Source organism: Petaurus breviceps, unplaced genomic scaffold (assembly GCF_028583685.1).
Source record: "Petaurus breviceps papuanus isolate PSGF00001 unplaced genomic scaffold, PetGlider_PUasm1.0 186, whole genome shotgun sequence".
Classification (NCBI taxonomy): domain Eukaryota; kingdom Metazoa; phylum Chordata; class Mammalia; order Diprotodontia; family Petauridae; genus Petaurus; species Petaurus breviceps.
This window is the reverse complement of record NW_027185798.1, coordinates 32069581-32089232: the sequence shown is the minus strand read 5'-3', so window position 1 is coordinate 32089232 and position 19652 is coordinate 32069581. Positions and strand designations below refer to the sequence as shown.

At 35.5% G+C, this 19652-nt stretch overlaps 2 protein-coding genes across 2 annotated transcripts in view; one reads left to right on the top strand and one right to left on the bottom strand.

The window, feature by feature from the left end:
• BNIPL (BCL2 interacting protein like) overlaps positions 1 to 19652 on the top strand; it is a 479949-nt gene that overhangs the window by 105096 nt on the left and 355201 nt on the right. The window lies entirely within an intron of this gene.
• The window catches only part of HORMAD1 (HORMA domain containing 1), a 36303-nt gene that overhangs the window by 16235 nt on the left and 416 nt on the right, over positions 1 to 19652 (bottom strand). Inside the window, exons 2-12 of the mRNA XM_069090072.1 lie at positions 18853 to 18919; positions 17743 to 17887; positions 15733 to 15796; positions 15228 to 15264; positions 14289 to 14309; positions 14099 to 14125; positions 10463 to 10530; positions 9780 to 9931; positions 9135 to 9391; positions 832 to 898; positions 675 to 757 (exon numbers count right to left, since the gene is read on the bottom strand). Coding sequence (XP_068946173.1) covers positions 675 to 757; positions 832 to 898; positions 9135 to 9391; positions 9780 to 9931; positions 10463 to 10530; positions 14099 to 14125; positions 14289 to 14309; positions 15228 to 15264; positions 15733 to 15796; positions 17743 to 17887; positions 18853 to 18885 — 954 coding nt within the window. The 5' untranslated portion in view covers positions 18886 to 18919. The remainder of the gene's footprint in view (positions 1 to 674; positions 758 to 831; positions 899 to 9134; positions 9392 to 9779; positions 9932 to 10462; positions 10531 to 14098; positions 14126 to 14288; positions 14310 to 15227; positions 15265 to 15732; positions 15797 to 17742; positions 17888 to 18852; positions 18920 to 19652) is intronic.

The window sequence follows — 19652 nt, the reverse complement described above, 5'->3', positions numbered from 1 at the left end:
TAATTTGTTCAATAATTTTACAATTAATGGATATGCCTTTAGTTTCCTTTTTTTTCCACCTCAAAAAGAGCTGCTATAAATATTCTTGAACATATGGGTGCTTTTCCTCTTTCATTACTCTCTTTGGGGAGTAGGCCTAAAAGTGATATTGCCATTATTCATATTGAAGGATATGCAGAATTTATTAACTTTTTGGTTTCAGTTATAAATTGCTTTATAGAATGGACCAATTTACAGCTCTACCAATAGTACCTGGGTTTTGTTTGTTTGTTTGTTTTGTCTTTTTGGAGGGAGGAAGACAGGACAATTGGGGTTAAGTGACTTGTCCAAGGTCACACAGCTAGTAAGTATTAAGTGTCTGAGGTAGAATTTGAACTCAGGTTTCCCTGACTCCAGGGCAAGTGCTCTATTCACTGTGCCATCTAGACACCTCAAGTATCTGTTTTTAATACATCTATTTCCCCCAAACTCCTCCAACATTTATCATTTTCCTTTTTTGTCAACTTGCCAATCTACAGGAGATAAGGTGGAAGCTCAGAGTTGGTTTAATTTGCATTTCCCTAATTATTAGTGATTTGGAGCATTTTTTTTAAATGGCTATTTATAGCCTGGATTTCTTTTATGAAAACTGAAAGATAATCCTTTTAAAGTGAAATTAAAATGTGTTTCTATACCTGAGAATGAGAGATGGAAAGATTTGGGCTTTCTTCAGCATCAGACCTCATAATCTCATCTTCCTCACAAGCTAAACTTAGTTCTGTAAAAACATTAAGATTAAAGTGACATAAAACAGAAATTAAGGTGAATTAATCTATATTTTCATAAACCTACCTCCAATATCTGAAGACTCGTGGTTTTTTTCCTGCTCTCTCATTTTATCACTAGTGACAAAATCTTCCTATATAGAAAACACACAAACAGGAATGAAATGTACATATTTCTAAGAGACACGAAAATAGCTTAGATAAAAGTATTTGCTACCATGAAAAATTAATTTTTTAAATTTAAAATTTATTTTTATTCTGAATCTAACACCAAATAAGATTAGCATTTCCATATGAACTGTAGTACTAGAGAAGATTACACATAAACTGGAATCTCATTATATGGAACTTACTTTTCTCTTAAAGTCTATAATAAATTTAACATGTAACCTTCAAAGTGGTCCTGCTTGTCTGTGATTCCTTCTGTTTTCTTTTGGGAGAGAGTGAACCCTATCCCTAGCTCTACCTTTCCTTCCTACCTCCTTCCCCCAAATTTGGAAAAAAACAAAATCTTTGTAACAAATATCCCAGTAAAGCAAAACACATTCCCACATTGGCCTCATTGTCATCCCTAAAATGTATGTCTCATTCTGCATCTTGAGTCCATCACCACTGTCTGGAGGTGTGTAGCACACTTCATCATACCTCCTCTGGACTTGTGGTTGGTCATTTTATTGTTCAGCATCCTTAAGTCTTTCAAAGTTGTTTTTCTATACAATGTTGTTACTATATAAATTGTTCTAGTTCTTCTCTCTTTGATGTGTTGCAGTTTATGCAAATCTAAGATTTCTCTGAAACCATACCTTCTATCTTTTCTCATGATATTCATATAATTTTAAACAAATTAACTTCTATAAAGGTTAAATATAATATGACACTACACCTGCTCTATGCTTATAGAAAAATAATTCTTGCAAGTGATAAGAGACTTCCTCATGAAAGTACGATGCTTCTAAAAAAATGTATCAGAGATCCAGTCCAGTAATCTTCAGCTATCTACGGGTTATTCACATCCATCTCCATTTAGAAAAATCATTACCACCTCAAACTCAACATGTCAAAAAACTGAATTTATTATCTTTTTACCAAAACCTGTTCTATTTCTGTTGATGACACCACCACCCTCAAACCTTGTAGTCATCTGACTCTGCTATCTCCTTTCACATCCAAACATTGTCAATTCATCTACTATTTTCATATTTAGCAAGAAGGAATATAGTGTAATGGATAACTCAATGGACCTGGAAGTCAGAAAGACCTGAGTTCTAATCATACCTTTAATAATAATTGTGTGAACTTAGACAAGCATTTAATATCTTTAAGTTTCAGATTCCTCATCTGTAAAATGGGAATAAGAATACTTGTACCAACCTCACAGGCTTATTACTCCAATATTCAAACAGATATGTGATCTTATTGATGTAAGTATTCCCTCTAGTGAGGCAGATTACACCCTGTCAGTCCTGTTTGACTCTTATCCATGGTCTCCCATATGTTTGGGACAGGGGCCCATGGAGCCTTTCCTTGAGATTTCTGGTTACCACACAAATAACAACATAGCACACAGGCTTCTTGTTGGTATCATGGCTTTCATTTTGTGACTAGTCCATATTTCTTCCAGTCAAATGATTTCTTTAATGGAGTCCTCACGTGGCTTACTCACACTCACCACACAATGCCCAAGGGCCCTTTCTGGGATTTCTAACCTCAATTTTTCAGAAACAGTGCTTTGTCATGACTTTTAGTCATACAACAGCAGCATTAAAATGTGATGAGTTAATTTCAAGAAGAAATTGAGACTATTAAAAAATTTTGCATTATCTCAAATGCAATTCAATACAATCTTCCTCTGTTAAATTCTGTATTCAGGTCATTGTCTATTTTCAGTGTCTGTCTAAGATTAAAATACCAATTGATGAGCTCTGTGGGTTGTCATCCAAATATATATTATAATATGAATGACTGATATTTTCATCCATTTGATTTTTCCAATGTGGATAGTTACAGCAAACTTCTGAGTTACAAATCTTATTTAGGAAGCTTTGCAGTATTCTGGGCTTCATGCAATCAACACAATGTCATCTGTAAACATGACTATCTGTAAGACTTCACTATCCCTCTTCAATTTAGACACTGTTAGCTCTCCTCCTTGACAGTGGTAAACACCTTTGGTGAGTATGCTATCTCTCTGTAAGTGACTTGCTGAGTGTCGCACAGCTAGTAAGTATCTGATTTTGAACTCAGATCTTCTGAGCTACAGAGCACTATAGAAATAATATTGTTTGTTGACTATAAATAGCCACCTCAGTGGTACAGTGGATACAGCACTGGGTCTGGAGTCAGGAAGACGTAAGTTCAAATCCAACCTCAGACATATACTAGCTGTAGGAGTCGGAGCAAGTCCCTTAAACTCTGTCATCCTCATGTTCCTTGTCTATAAAATGGTGAAAATCATAGCACTTACTTCCCAGAGTAGTAGTGAGGATAAATGGGACAATATTTGTTAAAGTTCTGTGCAAACCTTAAAGCCAAAAATAACTGCTAGGGATTTAATTTTTCCTTTTCCTGACTGCAGGTTCAGTGCTCTCTCCATTGCACACCCTAGCTGCTTATTTTTATAGTCAACAAACAGTAATCACCATGAGACCTTGTATTCTCTATCTTTCAGGCATCTGCGTGATGATGTAGATGTCTACCACAGAACACAGCAAGTGAAAAGCTGCCTGTTCTCCTCTAAATACCTTAATGCCCTTATCAAGAATATCCTCCACGTAGAAGTTTTTTTCCTATAGATGAAAAACAATGGATATGGCTCTATAATTACTGATCACATTTTGGGGAGGTCCAAGATTTTTTTCCTTGCTCAGTAAATCTTTCCTCCTTCAGATTCTTTAAAAATGGATTCATTATTGCCTTCAGATTGTGTTACCTTCAGCACAGTTCTCCGTTGTCTATTTATTTGGTTTAGTCCAACTACTTTTCACTGTCCTTTTTTTCAGTGCCATTTCCACTTTCTCTATAGGTATATTATATGCACTACAATATTAGATGACAAAATGTTCCAAGAAATGTTTCCTACAGCCTCTGGTTGCAGGATAAAACCAACTCCACCCATTTCTTTATTTGCCTCTCCCAGCAGAAACTATGATCCAGCCTTCCCTTTAATTGTAATTTCCTTTTGTTTTATGGTTTCATTTATAACAAAATATTTCAAGATTGATACAATTCCTCCAGTAGTTTTTCTGTTTACTGGTAATTGAACTTAGTGTTTATAGATAATCTAAAAATGCCATTCTTAGCATTCTCTGCCCCCCTTTTCTGCTACTCCCCCATTGTTACTACAAAAACACAAGGGGGTCACACAAAACTGGGGGCTATTTTTGTATTATTCTTTGTTTAATGGGGTATCATGGCCAAATAATTCATCACTAAATGGTCAGCCTACTAGTGATAACCCCCTTTATACTTAGCTAGCTGGTCCTAAGAGAATATACATAAAGTTTATTAGAAACTTTATAATTCTATATAAAAGTCAGTGATGATTACCCACCCCCACTACACGCTACTCTCCAATCAGATTGGATTACTTGAAGTCCTTGACTCTCATTTGTCTATTCTTGTTCATTAAGAGATAGGTAGGAAGTAGAGCCAAGAGAATACTAGTTCTGGAATTAGGAAAACTTGAATTTAAATCCTGCTGCAGACAATGGATAGCCTGATTGCTTACCATTTCAGGGAGGAGGGAGGAAAAGGAGAAAGAGGAATAGAACTTAGAACTCAAAATTTTAAATAAAAATGTTAAAAAAAATTTTTTTAAATCCTGCCTCAGAAATGTACTAGCTACGTTGACCCTTGGTAAGTTTTCTCACCTGTAAAATAAGGGAATTGGGCTCAAAGGCTTCTATGCTTCTAGTTCTAAATGTATGATCCTGTGATCATTTGCTTATGTTGTACTCTATTTCTAAAATGTCTACCCTTTCAGTTATTAAAAAAATTTACAAAGGGCTTTTTATATATTAACTCATTTGCTTCTCACAACAACCCTTGAGCTAGGTGCTAGTGCTCTATTTTACAGATGACGAAACTAAGGCTGAGATAAGTTAGTATGGATCTGAGGCAGGATCTGAATACAGGACAGCACTTAGCAGAGGGCCTAGCACATAGCAGACACTTAACAAATGCTTGCTGCCTTGCCTTGTCTTCCTGACTCCAAGTCCAACACTATCCACTATATTGTTCTACCAGTTGGATTCCTACCTTACACTTTAAAAACCAATTCAAATATCACTTATTCAGAGGACTCTCAGTTTAGAGCTGGAAGGGATCTGGACTTTACAGATGAAGAAATAGATGACGAATTGAGGAAATACGGCCCAAGTCTGGCACAAAGGGCTGCTGGAGCAGTGCAGAAAGACTGATTCACATGCTGGAGCTTTCTATGCCAAAAACAGAGCAACCTTCTTGCTCTTGGTGATAATTTCATGCTTCAAAAAGAACCAAGGAACCAACAAACAGAAATTCTCTTCTGCATCTTGTTCTCACCAATGGAGAGAAACTATAGTGGGAATTACATGAATCCTAGGAAAAGGTGACCACTCTCTCTTAGAATCTGTACTACAGGAGAGGAAATGAGGCATATTCTGACACACTTCCTAGATTTTGGGAGTATGGAGCTCAAAGTATTCAGAAAAAAGAAGGCATAATTCTAGGGAATAAAATATTCCAGGGGAAGTCAGCCCAGGTGTGATATTCAAGAATGAAGTTCTTAAAGATACAAAGGGAAAAAATTTCAATGAAGAATAAAAGTGAGATTTGTCTAAAAACACCACTAGATGTAAAAGAGTTTAGTAACCAGATCATATCATAAAAATAAATTTCAGAACACAGAAGTAAGGCCAGGCAACTGAGAATGAAGATTAAAAGTAGGCACAGTTCTGTAAAAATGATGAAAGGCACATTAAAGCTCAAAATGAGCTTAGTCCAGCAAGTGAAGTGCAAGACAGTAATTTTTTTTTAAAGTTATAATGGAAGAAAGAGGAGGATCAAAGTATGACCTTCCAGTGATTCTTGGGGGGATCGGGATGATGACTGACCACAGGAAGAAATGTGAGCTTCTGATTTGTTAATTGGTTTTCCCTACAGAGAATGACTTTTATACTGGAAAGAACAAAAATGACTTATTTGTAGTGGATGCCCAAGATAACGAGATGCCCAGAGAGTACCAGCTACCCTTTGTGAATCCAAGTCACTTGGCCCAGATGGATGACATCCCTGGATCCTGAAAGAGTTGGCCAATGTGATGGCTGAGCCACTGTCAGCAATATATGAAAGATGATGGAAAATCAGAGAGGCACCACAAGTTGGGAAAAGGGCAGATACTGTTCTTATTTTCAAAAAAGGGCAAAGGCTTCAATTCCTGGGAAATTCTAGGCTGGATCATTAAAGATACAGCATCTAGGAAAGGAAACAGTGATTACAAAACCTAGTATGGCTTCATCAAGCAGGTCATAGGAGACTAATATCATTTCCTTTTTGATAGAATTACTAAACTAGGAGATGAGAGTGCTATGGATATAGTTTACCTAAGTTTTATCCAAGTTTTTAACAAAGTATCTCATGAAAGCATTTTTTAAAAAATAAACTCCTTTTAAGGTTTTCTATAATATTAAAAAATACTAAAAACTTTTCAAGGAAAGAACAAAAGCTAGAGCCTTCCTCTGAAATGGGGCTGTATTTTAATACATTATGATCTTTTCCTTATATAAAATTCCCATAAATGTTACCTGAAATTTTCTTGGGGCAGAGAGGCATATCAGAAAGCATGAGGAACTATGCCAATTTGGACTCTTTTTCCAATTTAGAAATGGCTTGGTTACATATTCATAAATACTGTTTTTGGCAGACTTGATTCTAAATCACAGGGTACAATATTTATATTAGCATGTTTTTCAGCATCATCTATTCTTGTGGAGAATACTGAGAAATATGGATTATATAATAATATAATCAGATAGATTCATAACTAGTTAGATGACTTGACTCAAAGAGTAGTCATTAATGGTTCAACATCAACATGGCAGAAGGTTTCCAGGGGAGTTCTCTAGGATTCTGTGCTATTTAATGTTTTTATCAAAGACTTGGATAAAGGCACAGAAGGCATGTTCACTAAATTTGCAAATAACACAAAGCTAGAGATAGATAAACAGTACATGACAAAGTCTGGATCCAATTTGAAGCTAGATCTAACAAGATAATATTCAGTAGGGATCCACATAAAGTCCTACACTTGCATCCAAAAAATTCAACTTCACAAGGTTAAGATGGAAGAGATATGGATAGAAAGTAGCTGTTCCGGAAAAGATCTGAACATTTTAGTAGCCAGCCAGCTCACTGTGGTTCAGTATGCTTCCAACCCAGTCCTCACAGCCATCAGCTGGGCACATGATTCCTGTGAAAAAATGTGCCAGCCATTCTCACCAACTGTCACCCAACTGCTATATGTTGAGAGAGGCAAGTCAGCCTGGTGAAGCAGCAAGGTATTCTGAGAAACAAAGAGAAGGTGTCATGTGCCAAGCAAGTCAAACCACTACTACCTATTGACCAACATTTTCCCTTGGACCTTAATAAAGAAAGTCTAGAAAAAGATCCTGCCCCACCCTGAGGCCAAAAGCTTTGGGGAAAAACAGTGCTTCTAGTCCAGTGTCCTCAGGTATCATCTTGGGAAGTAACCCCTATGGAGATGTAGTCTGGCAACTGCTCCTGTAGGGGCTACGGACACAGCTAGTTAAGACCTAGAAAAGAAAGTTCTTGCCAGCAAAGTTCTTAGCATTATCAAATAATTCAACATCAGAAAATGATGTAATTTATCAGTGGTAGTAAATAAATAAAAAAAAAAAAAGAGAGAGACAGTATCATCTTCTTTGTCACTGCACCCTAAGGATCATGGGACCTTTCCATATGACCTGCAGCTGAAACCTTCCCTATGGGTTGACTTTCCCAATAGAATTTGAACTCCTTGAGAGAATGGACTTTTCTATCTGCATCCTCAGGGCTCACCACAGTGCTTTGTACCTTCTAAGCTAGCTCTTTTGATCCCCCATGCCTAAAGGGACTCTATTTACACTCCTCCCAGCTCCATATTTTGAAGTGTCTCTTCCTCCATGGCCCAACTCAGATTCTACCAACTCCATGAAGTCTTACTTCTCTTTCCCAAATGAAAATGATCTCTCCTGCCTCAAATTCCTTAGAGCTCTCTGCCTAGACTTCTCTTAAGCATTTATCACATTCTTCCTCATCCAGGTTATTTGTGTCTATGTATTCCCCTACCCAAGATCTTAAGATTTTTTTTTTTTGCCTTTTGGTAGGGCAATTGGGGTTAAGTAACTTGCCCAAGGTTACACGGCTAGTTTTTTTGTGTGGGTGTTAAGTGTCTGAGGCCTGAACTGAACTCAGGTCCTCCTGACTCCGTGGCCAGCGCTTTACTCACTGCGCCACCTAGCCGCCCCAATCCTAAGATCTTTAAGAGCATCATCTGTGTTAGCTCTCTTTTTTTATCCCCAGTACCTAGGATGAGTGCATTGCACATTGTAGTAAATAAAGTGTCATGGACTATAAGACATCATGAGGTAAAGGACACCGACTCTACATCAGACTGTAAATCAAATAAATGTTTGTTGAAATGAATATTGGGGAGCACTGAGCCAGATATTACCACTTAGTAAATCACTTCTTACAGATCCTGTATTTTTCCTTAGTCAGAAGCTGCAAGTGACAGAATAGTATGAACAATCATTTGTTTGCCCCAATAATATCTAAAATAATATCTAAGGGATATTTTAAGGTTATATGCAAAGAATTTGGGGTATTTAAAAATGTTCTACATAGCACTATATATAATTAATAAAGCAAGATTTTAGGGGAAAATTTTTTCTTCCCAATCTGAATTACCTTTCTCTCAAATGAGGTTTATAATAATAATAGCTAGTATTTGTGTAATCATATATTTAGTGAACTTAACATATTTACTATTTATGGCTTATAAAGTATTTTACAAATACTATCTCGTTTTATCCTTACAACAACCCTGGGAAATAAGTGCTTTTATTATCTCCATTTTAGAGATGAGGAAACTGAGGCAGACAAAAATTAAGTTACTTGCTCAAAGTCACGTAGCTAGTAAGTGTCTGAGGCTGAATTTGAATTCTGGTCTTTGACTCCAGGTCCAGCACTCTAACAATTGTGCTACCTAGACTGTACTAAATGAAGTTCACAGGAGAAGATAAGGTCAGTGATCCGTCCCTGACCCTGACCACCAGAATTAAGAGAAAAACATGGTACTGTCACCCATTACAGGCCTTCACAAATTCTTACATTCATAAACTGTTCCTGTGCTTCTAGATCTTCTTTATCCATCAGGATTTTCTGCAGAGGTGTTTTTAACTGTTTCTGTGTTAGTATAGCTTTATCAATATTCTCTATTCGTTCTTTCTCAGTTGTCACTTTCACTTTCAGGGTATGAAAAGGTGTTGGAACTTCCCCCACATTTAGGTACATGGGTTCCCCATCAAATATTACTCCTTCACAATCACCTTCCTTGAAACCTGGAGGTTGGTAATCTGGTGGCGTGACTACAAAAAAATATATATATATATATGTATATAAACTGCATTTTTTTATGAACTCAGAGAAAAATTAACAGTACAACTCAGAGTCTTACCTGAGGTCTGAATCTATTATAACAAATAAATTACTCGTAGTCAAATAAAATATATATCCTAAAAGGTAAACGCTCCTAAAATATATTTGTCACCAGAGAAACATATATAGTACTAACATTTGACATAGTTAAATTATTCCAAGCCACTTACACAAATATTGGCATTAAATGGAAAGTTTCCTGAAATTTATACCTGGTATGGCTGTAAGACTATATAGCTAAATGACAGTTAAACCTAGTCTTTCTGATAATAAAACCTGAATATATTTACTAAAAACAAAATGCAATGTAAATAGTACCTTCATCGTAGTAAAAAAGTTTCATTGTCAAACAGACATCATTGGGTAAAGGCCCCAGATTCTGCATCAGAATATAAATCTTGCGAATTAAGAGAATACTTGCTTTCTTTGTATCAGAAGATGACAGGTTGGAACTATTGCCTTTGCTTTTACTGAAAAAGAACACAATATTAGAGAAATTATGGTATCAGTAATTTACATATTAAATTCAATGTTTTAAAATGTATTCAAGTATACCACAATATTAAATTATCCAGGTAAAAACTATCATAATATGAAAATAAACATTTCTTTTCAAAGAGCTTTACTAACATTTAATAGTTAGTCACTTCTCAGTCTAATTTTAAACACATTAAAATGCCTTCATAATCTTGGTCATTTTTTTTAATAAAAACATTCAAAGAAACTAGTGTTGGAATTTTACTAAGTGGTTCCAATCCTCAAATAAAACAATAGCTTAGTAATTTCAACACTTTCTTACTCTGTCCAGATTTTCCACAAGACTAACATATCTTGAGACACAATCATGGTGTAGTGCTACTAAAGGATCACAACTCTAATATCTTTGTTTTAATGGGTAGATGGGATAGCTTGAATAGCTTCAGACAGACACTATTAAATTAGTTTTATTAATATGAATAAGGGGAACTCAGTAAGGAAGAAAGAAACTAACAGGACAGTACCTTGTGAGATCCATAACTGGTCCATTGTTGGTATACTTGAATTTAAACTGATAACATTCTGAAATTGTCTTAAAATACAAATAAAACATTATAGTTATGTATCTAACAGAACACTAGTTTCCAAATGTTTATTTGCTGCTTTGATTTGGCTATTAAAATATATAAAGATTGTAAATTCAACAAAACAGAACCAAAAAAGGTTTTTGTATCAACTACAACTATTTTTAAAAGTATACAGAAAGATAACGGACAAAAAAGAAAAAAGAGCTGAGCATAGTCCTCTATGGATAATGGAAAATTTTAAACTACCTGTATATAGTAATTAGCCTCTTTAGAACTCAGTTTTTTTCATTTGAAAAATGGATATAAAAATATTTGCACTACCTATCTCACTGGACTTTTGTGGAATTAGTCAAATAACATTTAAATCACTGTAAATTGTAACACAATATATAAACATGAACTATTATTTTACATTTTTAAAAATTATATGTATATTTGGATATTGGTTTATATTGGTTTGTTTACTGTTCAGTTTACTTCACTACATTAGTGATTTATTTGGATACTGCTTTTATCAGTTTGTTTACTATTTAGTTTACTTCACTATATTAGCGATCTATGATTTCAACCCCTCTATCTATACCTTTGTAGATAATCTTTATGAATGACAATGGCCAAAAATATTTATTATCTGGTAAGGATGATCTCCTAACTTATCTAGGCTAATCTTTGGTCAACAGATACACTGTCCTCGAGCCCTTATTTAAAACTTGGCAGCACCCATCAAATCTTGTGTTTCACTGGTATGTCTTCAAGAACCCATGGTTACTGCTACATCATGGTGAGGCACTGAAGTATAAAGCTTTATGTTCAAGTTATAAGAAAGATGATATATTTATTCAATCTTTTCCCCCAGTCACCTTAAGGCTCAATTTCTGCACAGCCCCTCATCAGATCAACAGTGTTATATACTCAAATTGACTGTAGATAATGAGACTAAGTGATATATCCAATACAGTCAACATAAATTTATTGAGCATATTCTATTACATAAAATTTAGATTTCTTTTTTTTTAAGCAATTGGGGTTAAGTAACTTGCTCAAGGTTACACGTTATTTTGTGTTATAGTTATTTTGTGTGGGTGCCAAGTATCTGAGGCCGGAACCGATCCCAGGTCTCCTGACACTCGGGCCAGCGCTCTTACTCACTGCACCACCTGGTCGCCCCAAAATTTAGATTTCTATAGCCCTTTCTGATTAACAAGGCCTTATAATCATGTGTATTTTCATTTGGATACCAAAGAGAATCAGAGGGAAAAAAATACATTTTCTTCCTTCAAGAAATCTTGATGTTTTATCATTTTCTGCAAAATCAAAGACTTAAAATGAAGAGGAACTTCATTCTTGTTCTACTCTCACTTCAGAGCTAAGTATCTCTAGAACTTTCCCTTAGCTTTATTCTTGCTTTCCTTTCTTTCATTCCCTCCACCTTTCTCTTCATTTCCAACCCTTTCCCTTTTCCCTCTCACTGATTAAGATATGTTTCAAACTCCAAATGATGAGTACAATCAGGATTAAGGATGTTTATTCAGAGTTTGAAGATAATGGAAAACATGCTAATTTCTTCCCTCTGACCTCAAGTCCTGGGAATGTTTATTATAGAAGCAGTATTTTGTAGAGAGCCAATATAGTATAGGAAGAAGCAGTGCATCAGTAATACCAGTATGAGAGGCATTGCTGCAGCCTTACATCATTCTACTAAAACTGTTAGGCCATTGTCTAAGGGAATGGTGTCTTTTTCAGTTCTCCTGTTTGACCTTTCTGCAGGTGTAATACGGTTAATCATTTCTTCCAACCAGATTGTCTCTCCTTCCATCTTCAGAGACTCCACACTTTCCTGGTTCTTTTCCTACATCTCTAACAGCCCCCCTTCTTCCCCCCTCTCTTTTTTAAAGCTCCTAATCCTTTACCAGTATCTTAATGTGGGTATTCCCAAATCTGTGTCTTTGGTCCTCTTTTTTCTATTTCTATACCCTCTTGCCTCAGCAAATATCTATTTCCAGGGTTTCAATTACTATCTCTATGCAGTCAATTCCTAAATCTCAATCATAACTTTATGAGATTTAGTACTAGAAAGGAAGTTAAAGATCCTGTAACCTAATCCCTTTATTTTACAGATAAGAAAACTGAAGCCCACAGAGGCTGACTTATTAACCTGCAGCCTTTAGTTCTCTTCTGAACTATGGATTCCTATCTCCAACTACTTCACTTCAGTGCATCACCAGGGACTCAAAACTCTACATGCTCAAAGCCAAGTTCTTTATGTTTCTACTTCAACCTCACTGTTTCACTATTTCTATCTGTGGCATTATCATTTAAACCACATTTCATGTTCAAAAGCTTTTTCTTTAACTCTTAATTTCCCCTCTTATCCAATCAGTTATGAGAGGCTGCATAGCCTGGGAGATAGAGAAATGTCAGGTCCTGGACTGAAGTCCAGCCTCTGATCCCTCCTGGTTTTGTGACCAGGAGAAACCACATACCCTTCCTAGGCAACTATCTAAAATTCCAAGCTTCAAAGAGGGAAATCCCTTACTCAGGCATTCTTTATACCAACACACACATGTTAATGTAGTCATGGGTCCTATTGCTATTCCTGCTGTTTCCACCATCACAATGTCTCTCACATCTTTCTCTTCCCTCTATTCCACTCCCATGAAGGTCTGAGCAGAGACTTTCATTGCCACCACCCTTCCTGCCTCACCTCCCCCCATTAACTTCCTTGGTCTTCTTGCCTTCCCATGTTTCTCAAATGCTGTTTCCAGAATAATCCTTCTTGCACATGCATCTGGCAATGTCACTCCTTTACTCAAAAACATGTAGTAGCTCCTTCTTGTTGACTGAGTAAAGCTCAGATTCTTCTGCCTGGTATTCAAGACCAACTATGCGATGGCCCCATTGACCTTTTCAGCCTCATTTACTCCTCTCCTCAGTGAATTGTCTATTCCCATCAGATCCTTCCTCTCTCCCTCCCTCCCTCTCTCTCTCTCTCTCTTCCTTTCTCTCTCTCTCTCTCTCTCTCTCTCTCTCTCTCTCTCTCTCTCTCTGTCTCTCTCACGGTCTCTCTCTCTCTGTCAATGTCCTGGTTCCACTCCTTGCACAACTTTGCTGGAATGCCTACCATCTTCCTCTTCTCTGTGTAATTTCTAACCATCCTGTAATGCCCCCTTGCATGCCAGGTCATTGACAGAGTTTCTCTGATGCCCCTGGTCAGATGGTCCCTGGGGCCTTCCAGAGCAATGCACTTACTATGTGATATTGTGTCATAGTTCTTCCATTTTATTCTCCTATTGCCTTATAAACACAAGCCCCTCCCACCCCTCACAGCAGGTCCTTCACCACTATTTGCCCTTCTCTATTATACCATCACTACTGAGCACCTCTGTGGCCCTCCAATAGTCACATAACAATCCCTGAGCCCTGGCTTCTTTATCAAATAAGGAAGTGTGTGAAAGCTTCTGAAAACGAAAAAGTTCTATGATATCTCCCCTTTGTTACATCAGAAGTTGAAAAATAAAACTCTTTTTAGATATTAAAGGCAACACATTATTTTACTAGATCAATTAAACTTACCTGAGGGTCTTCTGGATTGCTGTATACCTATTTAAAAATAAGAAAAAGAATTATTTAAGACTAAGCCTATTTTAATTAAATTCATCAGGAAAATTCAGTAAAAGAAACAACTGGTTAAACTACTTTAAATCTTGGCATCATTCAGACAAAGCCAAATTAAATGATCTTGAAAAGAATCAAAAATACTTACAGCCAGAACCACCATCCTTAGCTGAAATGAAAAAAAAATCCTAATTTTGTAAAACATCTTAAGATGGGGCATAACATCTTCAACCTACTGTTTCACTATTTATTCCCAATAGGAAATTACTATGGTATAGAGTGAGCTACATAAACAGAGGCCTTAGGAAAGCCCTCCTGTCCCCCAATGGCTTAAATCAAATAAGGAAACTAGTTATAAAAGTAAATACTCTGAGAAATTTAAAATGTTAAGACACCAATAATTTACACTTCTACGTGAATGACATGACTGCTCCTTTCTTAGGAACTGGCTTTATGAAAGGAAAGGTAGAACATGAATGCCTAAAGGAAATAGGGAAGAGACCAAAAAAAAATAAGTTTGGGAGAGCCCTAAAAAGGGGAGACAAAAAGTGTTAAATACCTTATTTAACAATTTTTTAGGGCTAATTTTCTGTATAAATGTAGATATACACTCAAGATTATGTTTATATCAAATTTTAGTTAGGTTAGTATATTAGAAATCTATAGTTAATCCTCATTACTGCAAACTTTGTTAATTCATTCTATACAGTACTGGTATACCTTGACACTGTATATGGACAAAGGGTATGCTAGATAGGTTATGGAAAAAGAAAGAAAATGGAAAGCATATTAAACCTCTTAGAGAAGGGGATTTCCCACTGCCCAGATTTTAATATGCTGTTTTTAAGTTAATGATTATTAATTACAAAGGTCTTAATCCATTAATTGAAAAAAGGCTGTTAGGACTTGGGAATACTTGCTTAGTATTAATTCCAACTGACACAGATGACTTAAAGTAACAAGGCTATTGCTTTATAAATATGCTAATTTGGAGTATACCCTTCTTAATTCTAATTAGTTATCCTTTAACATGATAATAGTGTATATACTGATATAAAATATAAAGAAATGACAATGGAAGACTTACGTATTTTTTCTGCAAAGCATCATAGCATCCTAGCATCCTAAAAAAAATAAAATGTTATTTGTCTTCTATCCTGAACTCTTACATATTTGAGCTTACTTCCAGAAAATTAAGTTCTTTGCATAAGTCTTCAAGAGAACCCATTACAAAAGTAATTTTAAAACTCTTTCACTGTTTTAGGTTAAATAGCTTCTTCTCTTTTATATATTATCAAAGAATTATATAATTATAGCAGGAAATAGGAAATGAGACGAGGAAATATTCTAAAGGCAAAATGCAGGTTTTGGTAGCTATTGGGGGAAGGAGTAATGAGAGATAATTAAGAAGCTGAGTATATTTAGCTGTTGAGAAAAAATAGAAACTTGAAGAAACATTATGATGTTGTAAAAGCTAAAGGGGTCACTGAAATTCAGTTAAACAATTTAAAGTGTGCATAATTAAAACAAAGTCAAGCACAGATTTTTGTGATTTAAGGAACAGCTATCCTATTAGGTACTCTTATGCTTACCATTTCACTAACTGAGTGGATCCTGGACAGTTTTTGTCTTCTCTCAGAATTTTGACACAAAGATCTAAACATAAAAATATGATAATGCTATTTTGCTTCTTGAAGAAAAAACAGTAAAAACCTAGAAATAAAAAATGAAACTGTATTTATGAAATACAAAGTACAGAATGAAATTGTATTTTTTAACTTAATAGTATTTTATTTTTTCCAATTATATCTAAAGATAGTTTACAACATTCATTTTTGTGAAGTTTTGAGTTCCAAATTTTCTCCCCTCCTTCCCTTTCTGTCTCCCCTTCCCAAAACACAAGCAATCTGATATAGATGATACATATACAATCTTGTTAAACATATTTCCACATCACTCATGTTGTAAAAGAAGAATAAGAACAAAAGGGAAAATACTAAAAAGAAAAAAAAGACAAAAAAGTGAAAAGTAGTATGCTTTGATCTGCATTCAGCTTTCATAGTTCTTTCCCTGGATGTGGATAGCACTTTTCATGACAAATTGAAATTGTCCTGGATCACTGTATTGCTGAGAAGAGCTAAGTCTATCATAGTTGATCATCGAACAATGTTGCTGTTACCTTATAATTGTTCCTGTGGTTCTGCTCACTTCACTCTGCATCAGTTCATGTCTATCCAGGCTTTTGTGAAAGCCACCCACTCATCATTTCTATAGTATTCCACTACATTCATATACTACAACTTGTTCAATCATCCCCTCAATGTGTCCAATTCTTTGCCACCACAAAAGGAGCCACGATAAATATTTTTGTACATGTGGGCCCTTTTCCCTTTTTTATAATCTCTTTGGGATACAGACCAAGTAGTGATTTTGCTGGGTAGAGGGTATACACAGTTTTAGAGCCCTCTGGGCATTGTTCCAAATTGCTCTCTAGAATGGTTGGATCAGTTCATAACTCTACCAACAATGTAGTAGTATTCCAATTTTCCCAGTCTGCTACAACATTTATCATTGTCCTTTTCTGTTATATTAGCCAATGTGATGGGTGTGAGGTGGTACCTCAGAGTTGTTTTAGTTTGAATTTCTCTAATCAATAGTGATTTGGAGCATTTTTTATATAGATAGCTTTAATTTCTTCATCTGAAAACTGTCCTGTTCATATCCTTTGACCACTTATCATTGGGGGAGGGGCATTGTAAATTCTTTAGTTATATAATGGTTTTTTGTTGTTCAGTCATGTCTGACTTTTTGCTGATCCCATTTGGGGTTTTCTTGGCAAACATAATGGAGGGGTTTGCCATTTCCTTCTCCAGCTCATTTTACTGATGAGGAAACTGAGGCAAACAGGATAAGTATCTTGTCCAGAGTCACACAGCTAGTAAATACATGAGGCCAGATTTGAACTCAAGAAGATGAATCTTGCTGACCCCAGGCCTAGCACTGTAGCACCTAGCTGCCCCCATTAGATTTACATTACTATTGAACTTTAGCAGCAAATTTCCAGTTAATGAACATTACTATGTATTTTTAAAAAGAAAAAATGTGAACACGTATTATTAACACTGTTACAATATGGCATTATGAGGATTACTGGGAAATCTAAAAAAAATTTAGAAAATATATACTCTATTATCTTCATCAAAGTATTTGCTGAGAATCCATTAGCAAAATATAATGTAATTTCAAAGGACCAAGAAATTAATTGTTTAAAAAAGGTCAATGAGCATAGTATACCATGTCCACATTATTTTCATTTATTTAAATTAGCACAAGAACAGATACTACTACTGCACAAAGCTCTACAATGTATTACTTTTGGGCACTGCACTATTAGTGTATAGTGGCAGGTAGAAATCATTCAAACCAGGTTAAAAAAATGAGTAACAGTCTTCACTGCCCTTCAAAGGGTGAAGTAGAGGGACAAATAGTTTAAAAGGTTAAAAACAAAAATCTCCATATATCAAAGCTAAATTAGAATTTTAAAACAGAAAAAAATTAATATGGCACATCCTTTAAAAAGGTGTTCATAAAAATTACATTACCATCTAAATATCTTGTTCCATAGGCACATTCTGGAAATATTCCTCTTAAATATGTTATACAGGATACAGAAATAGCTAGGAGCCTCTTCACCAACACCAAGGACTGTTGCTCAGTTGAAATCTTATTAGGAAATATCACTGCACTCTAAAATTTAAGAAGAATTAAAACATTTTCCAGTAGACATTGTAAAAAGTGAAGGTGACAAAAATAATACAATAATAATTTTGAATAAGTTTATCTACTTTCCCCTACTAGTCTTTTAAGTGGTTAAGGGCCCTGGAAAGGAATAAGTCCCTGAGGATGAAACATGTTTTGGGGGATCCTGTGCTAAATAAAGGAGGGAGCCTTTTTATAACTGAAATTTTCACCACTTAATGTGTCATCTAACATTAATTTGGTAGCAGTACAATTGTATGCAAGCATACAATACTTATCACTAAGGCAGGTCATTTTCTTTTTTTTTTTTTTTCTTTTTTGGAGGGGGGAAGGCAGGGCAATTGGGGTTAAGTGACTTGCCCAAGGTCACACAGCTAGTTTTGTGCTGTCTGAGGTCACATTTGAACTCAGGTCCTCCAGAGTCCAGGGCCAGTGCTCTATTCACTGCACCACCTAGCTGCCCCAGGTCATTTTTTTTTTTTTTTTTTTTTTTTTGTCACTAGATAGAAACAACAGAGATACAAGCTTCCACACTTAAAATAACACTTAGAAAAAACCCACTGATATAAGTATCTTTGTGGGAAGGACCTCCTTTTCCAGAGTGATGAACTGAAGTTGACAAACTTAAATTTCTTAAAGTCACTGAGCAACTTCAGTAAGACCCTGTATGGAATGTACTTAAACTAACCACTTAAGCAAAAGCTCCCAAAATCTTTTTTTAATGCATTTTTAATGTATTCTGAACATGTCACGCACTTGCTAATTGATCCTTATTTCTTGGAAACAGAAGTTATTTACATAATAAAAGGCCCAAATGCAAAAATATTCATTTTAATTAATTTTTAAATGTAAAAATTCATTATAAAGTAACTGGAGCTCCAAGGGCCACACTCATAAACTTCTTGGTTTATTTCTGGTAGCAAAGTGTAACATTCATATAAATGGAGTCATACCATATAATTCCTCTGCTTCTGAGCAGTGGCCATTTTTTCTCACAAAAAGGGTCCAATTTATTCCAACCTTGTGGAAACAAAAAACAAACAAATTTTTAACTCCAGATTTTATTCTTATCCTTACTATTCTAAATTCTCATCTCTATACACAGAAGACAAGAATTTCTAATGAAAAAGAGATGAACACATGGAAAGTTTCTGCAACCAAAATCAAATAGCTTTTAAAAAATATTCCTTCCTATAATTTTCTCATTTTTCTATTCCTGCTTTTGACTATCAAGAGTCATCATATAGGGGAAAGTAAGAAGCCAAGCTCAACAGTTTGTGAAATTAGATAACTAAGTAAAAAACACAATATTGCCTGTTAAATTTTTCTGTGCATTCTTTTTTTGGTCTACTTGGCACAGCTGGCAAATCCCTCGGTAAATACTAATAAAAGTTGTCACCCCACTATCCCCTCAAGCCCTTCCCTACCCAAAAAAACTGTTTCACTTCCCATCATTTGTCTTTTTAGGCTCCAGTTCAGAATAACAGATCGCTATTCTTCCATTACTGGATATAACAACACTGGACCAAAATTGACCACACAGATTTTCTCAAGGCCAGCAAAGAGAAGCAAAGCACATGCACTTTTTTAAGCATCCTGATATTTTTAGCAAATTTCTTGGAGCTTTCTACAGTTTGTGGCTTTTTATTAGTTTTTGGTGCAGTAATGGGCGGATAACCAGCGCTCTGCGCATGTCTAGGCCACCTCAATTTATCTTCCCCACCCGAAACAACACGACGTACTGCTCCCAGCG